This window comes from Micropterus dolomieu, linkage group LG21 (assembly GCF_021292245.1).
Source record: "Micropterus dolomieu isolate WLL.071019.BEF.003 ecotype Adirondacks linkage group LG21, ASM2129224v1, whole genome shotgun sequence".
Taxonomy (NCBI): Eukaryota; Metazoa; Chordata; class Actinopteri; order Centrarchiformes; family Centrarchidae; genus Micropterus; species Micropterus dolomieu.
The window spans coordinates 27,188,250-27,199,959 of record NC_060170.1 but is presented as its reverse complement, the minus strand read 5'-3'; the positions used below and the strand labels follow the sequence as shown (position 1 = coordinate 27,199,959).

The 11,710-nt window shown below is 40.4% G+C and overlaps 1 protein-coding gene across 1 annotated transcript in view; it reads left to right on the top strand.

Annotated features, from left to right (window-relative positions):
• Positions 1-11,408, top strand: part of LOC123960989 (GDNF family receptor alpha-2-like) — a 50,996-nt gene extending 39,588 nt beyond the window's left edge. The window contains exons 5-8 of the mRNA XM_046036059.1: positions 980-1,092; positions 2,056-2,196; positions 5,810-5,952; positions 10,168-11,408. Coding sequence (XP_045892015.1) covers positions 980-1,092; positions 2,056-2,196; positions 5,810-5,952; positions 10,168-10,305 — 535 coding nt within the window. The 3' untranslated portion in view covers positions 10,306-11,408. The remainder of the gene's footprint in view (positions 1-979; positions 1,093-2,055; positions 2,197-5,809; positions 5,953-10,167) is intronic.
• Positions 11,409-11,710: the final 302 nt, after the last annotated feature.

Below are 11,710 nucleotides of genomic sequence, written 5' to 3'. Positions count from 1 at the left end.
TATTGCTATTAACAACCCCCATAACACCCTTAAAAAACACTGTAACAAATGACTGTATAACAGACTGAGAAAAGAAGAGAAGGCTATCAGAGCAGCTGTCATAAATGAGTCTAGTCAGCTGTTGTTTATCAGCTACTAAGTTGCTCAAACACTGGCAAGCAACTAGATACCAGCCAGAAAAATGCATTCAGTGAACTGCCCTTACTAAACCTTTTTCTGTGTTTATGTTGGATGTGTGTGCGTGTTTGTGTGTGCATGCTTGTTTGTGTTCACTAAGGACAAGGTGGCCTGAGGTACATTACAGTACCTTTGAACTTAAGACTGCAAAAAGTGGTCAGACCAGGTCAGAATGAATGAGTCATGGCACAGAGAGAGACAGAGACAGAGAGAAAGAGAGAGAAGTGTGCACTGGATTGTGATTCACTTAGTGGGCAGCTGTGATGTGAACAGTACAGACAGAGCAACTTTGCACACGTTACTCCCAATAAACCTACTTAAGTGGATTAGCAATGCCACCCTGGGGGCCTCCACAGACTTAAAGCCCTTATCACAAACACACACCGAAACAAAACATACTATTTTCATCAGTTCCCTTGGTTTGCAGGGAAAGTGAGTTTGGGAGTCAGTCGAGATGTCCAGGATAAGCATGGAAGGAACAGCCAAAAGAGGCATATGATCTATCTTTCTCATCTTTGCACAAATGTTGCATGCTGTGAAGATAGTGAATATTTTGTTTGTATTGAGGTATGAGCGAGACCTGGTTACTATTCAGGGCACCTGTTTGTTGCAGCCCAGAACCAGATGTTGCATAATACTTTCCCAGTTTAGAGCTGGTCACAATTGGCAGCTGCTGTAGAGTAAAAATTGTGCCAGAAATGGGGCCCTGTGCTTTGAATTTGCGTATGTGTGTTCATCTGTGATGCTTGCCACTGAGCCCCTGCCTCTCTTTTTCTGTCTGTGCTTCATGTTTGTTGTACAGGTCAAGGCTGGCTGATTACAAGGTGAACTGCTGGGTGACTCCACACGCAGTGAGCACCTGTCCCAACCAAGACAATCACCAAGCCTGCTTGGCCTCCTACGCAAGGCTCATCGGTCAGTACAACCAGGGCTTTAGGTGACCCTGTGATAAAGTGAGACTATGTTTGTGTGAAATGCACATTTACCTCCAAATCCCAAAGTTTCACTAATTACAGATACATGGTGAGATAAAGGGTGATGGTTATAGACTGTGTGACGGCAATCTACTCTAGCTTCACTTTTATCATGAGGAGCAGGCAGAGGAGCGAGACTCTCCATTTGTTCCCCCCTGGCCTGATATCTCCCCAGCACACTGGACATCATTCCCTACTAGAAGTAATTAGGGAGCAGAGGCACAGAGAGAGCGTTTACTTAATTAAAACTCTTGATGACCATCTGTTTGCTTATAGTAAATGTTGCTCAAACAACGTGCAGGGACTAATATGTGCATATTTTTCAATCCCAGCCAACGTTTGATAACAGCACCTTGGTGGTGATGCTGCAACGGCATCACTGAGCTCACAAAGAGTTTCAAATGCAAACTTAAATGAAATAACTGCTGAAGTGTCCATATTTCAGTATCAGTCACTGCTTCCCCACCATGTGTCATAAATTGTGCAGTATAAAGTGATAATATGCCACGGTGCTTCCTGGATTTCTCTGGGAAATGCTACACAAAGTGCATCCAACACCCATGACTCCAGCTTTGAGCATTGACACAGAGAGACATTTGAAAATTAAAATGTTTTGGTACAGCAGTGCTATATTCAAACAGCACACGCACTTCCTAAAGCACCTACTTTGCAAAAATGTTCATAACATAATGGCCTCTTTACATCTAAAATAAAGCATTACAGAATGCTTCACCTTCCCATAAACAGTGCAAACCCATTCCTATGACTAACACCTTGTTGTCCATTTTATATACTATTTGCAATAAATGTAGTCCATTATTGTCCATTAGTGACCCTTAACCGTTTGTCCTATTTTGTGTATGTGTGTCTTCATGTCTGTTTGCATGTGGATGCAAACTTTTAGGGACAGAAATTACTCCCAACTATGTCGACAGCAGCTTCTCCAACTGGACCATCTCCCCGTGGTGCACCTGTAAGGGCAGTGGAAACCAAGAAGAGGAATGTATAAACTTCCTGCGGTACTTCTCCGATAATACATGCCTAAGTGAGCCATCCCGATGCACGGATACTCTGCATGCATCTCAAATGTGTTTTGTAACTGATAGGGGTTCAACAGCCATGCAAAACTGATGACAGCAAAGGGTGTGATGCGGTAGTTACTCTTGCTGCCGCGTAAGAGTAGTGTTAACCATGAACTTCTAGTCTAAGGCAACTTTAATGGTTTCATGTCAGATTCTGTTTTTCAGTGTCATAGAGCTCTTCAGTGAGATAACTGGATGTGATGTTGAGGAGTGGATGGTGGTGGGGGAACTGAATGTGGAAATAATGGGGGTGGATCTAAATACTCTTACAGACATGGTGGTATTAAAATGTCCCAAATTTTTTTTTTATTTTATTTAAATTAAACAGAACATATTGCATTATTTCTTTTATTTGATTATTACAAAAGAGGAATTAAAGCTGGAAGAATTAAGTGAAAATATTTATGGTTTCATGAATGGAAGGATGGAACTTATTGAAGTCCTAATGTAACCCATGAAATAATGGTCACGCTTCATACAGATGTCTTTTGAAGCTTTATTTTATCTCTCTCTGTCTTTTGCCAGCAGAAACATTGAAACACACTACATGAAAATAAATTACATTAAAAGTTATTAAAAATATACATCTCTCATTTTAAAGTCTCTCAAGCTACAGTGTCTGTTGATAAACAGGCCCAAACATGTTAGCACTGCCAAAATGTGACAAAATAAAAAAAATACTGAAAAAGTTGTCATTTTAAATCAACAAAACTTTATACACGGAAAGTAAAACAAAAGTAAAACAAATAAATAAATACATACAGTAACCATGTGCGCCTTTTGAACCAAGTGCAGAATTAAGTTATTTTGGGGCCTCGGCATCCATATTGGATGCCACTGTTATGCTCTTGACTAAACTCTGGCCATGTGACCTATTATTACACTCCATGTTGAAATAAAGTGCACCACATTTTTAACCAAACTTTTATCATATACAATGGCTGTATGAACTCACAAGAATTTGTGACAGAAACATATAAAATAAACATCTCAATGAAACATGTCCCTGAGACAGTTAACACCTAATGAAAATTTGCCTGCTACATAGTTTGATACAACTTATCAATTGGCATCCCTTTGCCGACTGATTGAGTTGGAATGAAATGTTCTTAGTTTCTCAGAAACTAGTAATTTCTTATCACTTCTCATCCTTCCTTTGGGCAAGATATGCCCAGACTTTAATACAAAAGAAACTATTTGCATGTCATTTTCATATTCAATCTGAGAGAGTTAAAGGGCTTATCCCTTGCGGGAGGAAAATGTCATGAAAAGGAACAGATCTAGCACTAATGAAATAATGTCAGAAATGAAAATACATATCATGTGTACATTAATGCATAACTCAGGGTGCAGCATGACACAGTGGTTACCTCAAACATCCTTACTGTATGTTTTTTTCACTGAGAAGTAAAATACAGCAAGCGTCTTCCTTGCTATGGCAAGTGAGCAGTGTCATCAGCGCTACAAGACACCATTGCCTTTAACATGTTCCATTGTGTGGATAATGCTTTCAGACCATTTCAATAGATTGCTGGGGTACCGTTTTAGCTGACTGTGCAGGATGAGGGATGAGGCTGGGAGCTGAGGAGGCGTCTTGAAAAATAACACAAAATGCAGCATCTCCTCTCTGCAGTCAAGGGGAACAGGCGATAAACTTCCACACACCAGAGAGGAGAATATACACAAAACACACTCACAAAACAGTACTATAAATACATACATACATATACTGTATGTATATTGTTACACTGATCGACCAACCAAAGCACATTCAAATTGAAAACCATGCGTTAAACAAATCATTCATTATCCACACTCTCTTCTCCACTCTCTCCATTTGCAAGATCAAGCAAATGGAAAGTCCAACAGAGGAACTTTCAATATTTAGTCAAAAATGTGTGGAGGCCAACCAAAACATCCCAGCTGAAAGGATTTTATAATTATAGTCCAAACATAGTCTGCACCCGGATTTTCCTCCCCTCTCTGTCTCTGTTACGCTTGTTCTCTCCTCCCTTGTCTCTTACTCCATCTGTCCCTGCAGGTAGGGCAATGCATGTTATCCCCAGAGGTTAAAGGAAAACTTATCAGAGTCATTAAAAAATTGAATTGCTATTGGCAATGAGCTTAATCACTCAGTTGAACATTTGGGTGCAGTAAAACATCCTGTGTAGCGGCCCTCCAGCCAACTAGTTTGATTTATGACTTTATTCCCCCCATCTTACAGCATCTGTAGGGGGATAGCTAGCTACGCTGACCCTGACAAACAGATGCGTAACATCACATGTCTCAGCAGTACTTCACTAGCGCCTCACTGTTAGCATCAAAGTTGTTAGGCTTCACTGGTGAGCTCTGTTCCTCTCTGTGCTCTTATTTTCTGGCAGCAGCAGCCTAAATCACAGTTGAACAGAATGAGAAACATGAAGGCTGCTTTTGTATGTGTTAAGTGTGCAGGGGGTGTGCGTGCGTGTGTGTGTGTGTGTGTGTGTGTGTGCCTTTGTATGTGCGGATGTGACAGACAAATCTATGTGGCCATGCATCAGGAGTACTAAGGACTGTGTGTGCGTGTGTCCATCCGATTATGAGTGTGTGTTCCATAGCTATCCTGTTTGTCCTTTGTGTGGTGGTGGGGAAATGCCATATCTTTTTTATTTGGGAATGTTTTGAATTTGATCAGTCACATAAATCTATTCAAAGTCATCTCTGCATGCTGACCTTATAATGGAGGTGGTTGCCAAGCAATTACATGCCTTGCCTTCTCTCTGGCTGAACAAAGAGAAACAAGCCTCGTGTTTTAAACGGATGAGCAGTGAAAAGGTACTCAGCCTCTATTTTACCATATCTAGCTGAAAAGCTGACTGAACAGGGATTTATCACATTTTGCAGAGACTCACACATGCACTTAGACAGAAAATTACACACATGCATACAGTACATCTGCAGGTGGATACACAAGCACTCATATGCATTCATAGACTGCTCTCCTCTGTTTGAGTTGATTGATTTTCTGCTTTAAAAAAATTACGTTTCTGTGTGTACAACTGCTGGCAAACAAATTGGGGTTCATCATCTCAAGTGCGGACATTATGCCACTATTTGGTCAGCTTGTTGCAAATTTGAGAACGGCTGTTGCAACATAGAAGGGTTTTTGTAATGAGCTGAGAACATGAAACAAAGTTGTTTGTATTTGATAAATGTTTCCATTGTGTCTGCAGAATACCTTATAGAAGGATAATAATTAGCGAAATTGACAGTATACACTTATTAGGAATTCAAAAATAAGGCACAGCTTAAAATATTAAACATAACGCATTATTGATTTCACAGACAATCCTGTGAATGCTGTTTTTGATTAATTTGGCGCGCAACTCTCAAGCCTACTGACGAATCAAAAAGACTGGCTCTCCGTACTCTCTTTACTCCATCCTTCCTCAATCCCACTCCGCCCTCCCTTGTTCCCTCGGTTGCCAAAGATTGGGCAGGGGACCAAGAAGTTGACTTAGAGCTGTCTGTCTGCTAGCTGTCTTCTTGCTGGGACGGCAGTCAAAAACAAATGACTTTATATCTCTGTCCCTGCAGGAAATGCCATTAAGGCCTTCGGTTATGGGATAGACAACATGCAGAACAAAAATGTGTCTGTCCCAGGGCCATCAGCGACGACGAAGACGGGGTCAGACTGGTCAACAGGCACCTCAGAAGCTCCCTTTGTCACCATCCCAAAGGTAATAGGTTTGCATTGATTGTTTCATTGCTTGAGATATTGCAAATGTCACATTAATATGAAAAATGCAATGCAGAGTCATTATTTACTGCCATCTGTCAGTCAGATAGGCTTTTTAAATCAAGAGTATTAATCCTGGAGTCATATCATATCGTTATATAGGTCAGGTCATTGTGTGAAAATCAAACAGCAATGGTGGGGTTCTTTTAACATACCCATACATTTTAAGCAGTTTCCATCAACTTCTTTGCATACATTTGTTCAAATGGACCTATTACAAGAGTAACCACAAAAACACTCCTCCACTCTGCTTCCATGAAAGAAGGATTTTGTACAGAGGCAAAATCATAAAGCTCAACACGCTGCACCATTCACAGTCACATCACATTCAATCTCTATGCTTGTTATAGCAATTGGCACATCAGAACAGACGCTTTATGATAAGACAGTTTATGCTACACCCAAGATGATGACATTTGGTTGAAATATTATATTTCTCTCTCAGACAATGAAATAGTGAAAGAAATGGGAGGTGGGGGTTTTAATCTGGATTAGAGGTTCTAAAATACTGGCCCAGGGCCTGTTCTATGCTGAATGCCGTCTCCTCTGAAGACTGCAGTCATCTTGGCTATAACTGGGTTCACCGTCTGGAGCAGAAAAACATCACTCTTTGCTGTGCTGCATGTGTGTTTGTCTTTTAATAGAACTGTACTTCATTTTCTCTTCAAATAAAATGTGAAAATGGCAGAACCATATTGTCTGCCAAAGACTCTCTCTCTTTCTCTGTCTCTCTTGAACAGAACAGGTATATTTCACTGTACTTTGGGCCAGGGAGAGGTTTTCCTTCCTTCTTTTCTTTTTTTATCTAGCTGTTGGGTTTGATTAGTTTTCACAATGAAATATTGTTGTTTTACAGATGTATTTTAGATGTGCCATGCCGCCTTCTGGTGTAAGACTAATGATGCTTTTCACCTTTGCAGGAGACCTAGTTACCACGCTTGGCTTGTATTAGACACTGTTGTATAAAACTGTACTATGTAAAACCTTCTGCCGCAGCTGCTGCTGCTGCTGCTGTTGATGTTACTCTTAATGTAATTTTTCAGTGACTCTTACAGATATACACAAAATCCAAGCAGCGTTCAGTATTTATGAATGCAAATGTGCATGCTGAATGAATGGCTCCCATTAAGACATCTATTTTGAGTAATTCCAGGGGCTTTCACAGCCATTAAATGGTCACACTGCACCCGAGTCATGCAGTATTGTCCTTTACGCAGAAACCCTCATTGTTGTGAAGACAGCAAATTAAAACCTTAAAAATGCTGCAAAGAGAAGAATAAATGAACAAGCACCGCTGATAACAACAACAGTGTGTATGTTTGGGAAAGGTGTTAGAGAGAGAGAGAGAGGGAATGGATGGTGGAATTGCTTTCTCCAAAGGTTCTGTGTGTGTGTGTCAGTATTGATGCACCGCTCTGTGCCTGTCTCACTGCAGCGTGGTGTTTAATTTATTGTAAAAATGGTAATTAGGAAACAATAAGACGTGTGATTACTCAAGCAGGAAGTTTATAATTAGAGAGGGAGCTGGTAGGGACATTTTGGGCGGCCCTGTGTTCTCAGACAACTATGCCTGGCAATTAAAACTTGTCAAACTTCCCTGGCAGATAAATTGGGGGAGTGTTGTTATGGTATGAGTCCTCTTGGCAGAAGACTGAGTGTCCAAGGCTGTAAATCTCGTGGCGACCAGCGTGGGTCCAGTAGTAGCAAGCACACACGTGCATGCACACACGTGTACAAATAGCCTGGGTAACAGAATATATTAGGTTTGTGATAGATGGATGAATGACAAATGACCATGACACCAAAGGATGACCTATTATAAGAAGCACAGTCACAGAAGAGTGAGTAAAGGAGAATATGCAGTCTGTGACTAATCCTGTTCATGTCAGTCATACGGCTCTCTTATAGTTTATAGAGTATTTTCAGCTTATTTAGATGCATAATTATTCAAAATGTCACTCCCAGTGGTTTCGGGCTTTATCCCATGCTCAGTGAGTAAACATGTGGGCTGAAACTTGGTGCTTTGAGCCTTGTATGTCAGACGGCTAGCCATCACAAGTCCTGATTTATTTATATGAAGAAAAACAATAGTTTTTCCATATATTAACATGGTTCTGTAGAGTTTGATGAAGGAAATTGTAAACTCCCAGTGATGTCTTTATTCCCAGGGTCAGTGTGGGTCTCACAGATAAGATGGATTTTGTTTGTTGTATAATTGTAATCCTGATTTAAATTGTCCTCTCTTAATATATTCTTGAATAAGTAATTGTTCAAGTTGAACTGTTCATTTGTACTGCATTTTGAGTTTACTTTTCAATGAAATATAAAAACAGCTTCTGTATGTGAACCCCCAAAACCTCATAACCACTGGGAAGCTTGTGTTGTCTGTGTTCCCATGTAACACTGTCATGTGTTGATTTTCAGCTCAGTTGAATAGAATTGATTGTGGGCAAAAACTACGTAACTCAGGGTTACTCAATAACTAACCTTGCGAAATGCAGCCCCATTGCACTGTAAATTTGATCAATGATAAAAACACTGTCAACATGTGTAGTTGCCTGTTCAATGACAAGTTTGATACATTCTCATAAACAGTTTAAATAAATACTTGTTTTCCATCCTGTGCATGTGTCAAAGCATGAGTAAATGAGTGCGTGTTTTGACATTGTCTGTATTCTGTCACGGTGCATGCATGTGTATGTGTTAATGTGTGTGTGTACCTTTTCAGAAGCATTTGTGTGGATATTGGCTGCAGCCAGAGATCTGGACTCTTGTCAACAGGCTGCTGCCACACATCACTGCCCTTGCTAATTAATTGGCTTTTAGTCGCGGATGTGTTTGGTGCATTGTCAAGCTACCCATAGTTTTTTCCCAAATTTTTTTGGCAAGTGTCATTTAACCATTAATTTGTAGAGTGTAGCGTGTGAATGCACAAGCCCAGGTACTGGGCAGCTATTTTGGATACTATTCTCTTTCCCTTTACAGTAAAAAATAGGCCTCCTGTCCTGTTAATATAATTCAACACTACTTTCTTGTTTCATTATTTATTTTCTCGTTTATATGTTGCCTTGTTCTGTTAGAAGATGAGGTGCTGATAGATAACATCTGAGTAGACATTTTTTCTGTGTACAGGGAAATGAACCAAAGAGCAATCTCTGCAAAGGTTACACTGGTGAAGATGAGTTAAGGGGATGATGATGGTAGTGGAGGAGGAGTAGAAAATGTTTCATGTTCCTTATGATGTGCCTCTGTATTGCTGTGCTGGACTGAAAATGGTGCCTCTGCAAATTGAGCGAGACTACTTTAACTTGGAGGCAAATGGTTATGCTTTGTGTTACAAGAATCCAAGAAAATTGAAAAAATATTCAAAATGCTAACAATTTTATTGAAAAGCACATAATAAGGCCATTGCAGTGTGGATATAACAGCGGAACTCTGGAGGCCATAGAGTTTAATATCTGGACTGATGTGTTCCCACTGCTCTCTGCCATAAAATGTCTGTAAACTGAATGGCTTTCTCTCAGTTCGCAAACTGTGCATGTATATATTTTCTCTTGTGCGTAAGGATAAACATTGTAGTAGTTTTGATTGTGCACAGTCACACAGCATACAAGGTGTCTTGCAAGTGTTTTTTCAGCTTTCAGTTTTTTCTTGCTGTAATTTATGCCTTATGAAATATTGAAAGAAATCCACAGCTGCTGCTGGCTTCTGTAGTGTGTGTTTGGCTTCGTAACATGTTTTTCTTGTAAATAAAGTCCGTAATGATAGCTTTAAAAACAGTTTAGAGACTTGCTGGCACAACCTAAAAGAGTTTAAGAAAAAAGAAAAAGTCTTCACAAGAAGCTTTCCTTTGTTGCCAACTTGTTTAAGAAGCAGAGAGCATACTAAGCAGCAGGGGCTTGAAATATACTTCACATATCAAAACATTTGGTGGATCAAAAACTCATGCCAAAGCGGGTCTGCCATGGATACATGTAATTTCTCACTCTTACTCCGACTTTCTGACTCCTCTCTTCTCCTCTGACCCTGGCCTGTCTCGCCTGCCTCCTCCTCCTTTCCCTTATCAAATACCAGAACAAGAAAGCAGCACGAGTGTCTGAGTCATGTCTAACCTTTACACGTCTCTCTCCCTCTGTGTGTCCCTTTATCTGCCCAGTATCCTGAACCAAGAGACGGTGGCTTGGGCAAAACCCGGGGCCTGCCAGAGGATCACTCTGCCTGTCTGTGTGCCAACGTCTGGGCTCTGCTTCCCAGCCTGATTTTGGCTCTGGTCCTGGCCCAGCATGCCTTATAGAAGTGCCAGGAGGAGAAAAAAGAGGTCATCCACCCACAAGCTGATCCCAAAAGCAGAAGGTGTTATTTCTGAGACTGATATTAAGAAGGCTGAATCTCTGGGCAGTTGACATAAATGGCATTTATGAAAGAGGAAAAAAACAAAAAGAGGAAAAAGGTGGAAAATACTGAAATTTTGCAGTTGTGATTTTGTTGTTTATTTAATGTATTGTTTGGGGCGGACCGCAACTGTGATGAAGCACATGGCTCCTAAAACAGACCCTTGGTAGGAGAGGCCATGAAGGCCATTCTCTAGGAACAACTCTCCCTCTGACTGAGACACCTGGAGAACTGAAGCTGATTATGTCAAGGCTCCTGAACTTTTTTCGCCAAAGGAGAGAGAGAGGGAATGAACAACATAATTAAAAGAAGACAGGGTTGACAGAAAAGAAATTGATGCAGAGAAAATGAATGAGCAAGAGGTAAATGGGGTAGAGTGAAAGCGAAAAGAGAAAGCGAGAGAAAGAGACATATTTCTGCTATATCAGTCACACTTTTTTTTGTCTTGAATTGGTTCTTGACTTAAGCTTCTCTTGGATGAACAGACCACAAATTTAGGGGCGGGGAAGGGGAATGATTACATTCTGTCTCTTCAACACAAGTGTAAACTCTAAACTGTAAAGGCTACTCAGTGTTCTAAGTGTTGGTATAGTATCCGTGACCATAATCAATCTACCGTACAGCTCTTTCATTTGGGTGCTACAGTAAACTTTTTCAGCAGGCGGTGAAAAGAACTAAAGTCTGCGACATTACCAGTTAATGGTTCTTTGGTCATTTGAGATGTTGTTGTTGATGGGTGTGCGCCATACGTCCACCTGCACATGTGTATATTTCTGTCTCTATGTATATAAGCAACACTTTTATTTCATTCAACTGAATTATATCTACAGTACCTTGAATGGACATTACTGTATGCTAAGATGGCTCTGTATTGAGTATTGGTACAAATGGAAGGCCTTCATTATCTGCGTTTATATTTGTCTATAAAGGTTTGATCACAAAGAATGTATACAGAGATGAGATGAGATGAGATTAAATGAGCTCAAACTGCTTGGAAAGCCATAACCGGTGTGTGGGTGTATTATACTGTGTTCATTGAGTGTGTGTGGACAATTATTGCAATGTGTGTGCGTCTATGTTTACATGGAGGAGAAAAGTAGCTCATAAGGAGCAGTTTAAATTGCCAATGTGGGGGTTCATTCTGCCCCCTCAGAGAGCAGAGGTTATGATGCATAGTGTAATTAACAGCAGTTTTTTCTAAGAGTAAGGACAGCCACCAGCTTTTGAAAGTGCTTGTGACCCAGCCCTTTAACTATATTGTTCCTCTTTTCATATAATATTTTAAAGATCCCTTATTGTAGGAATTC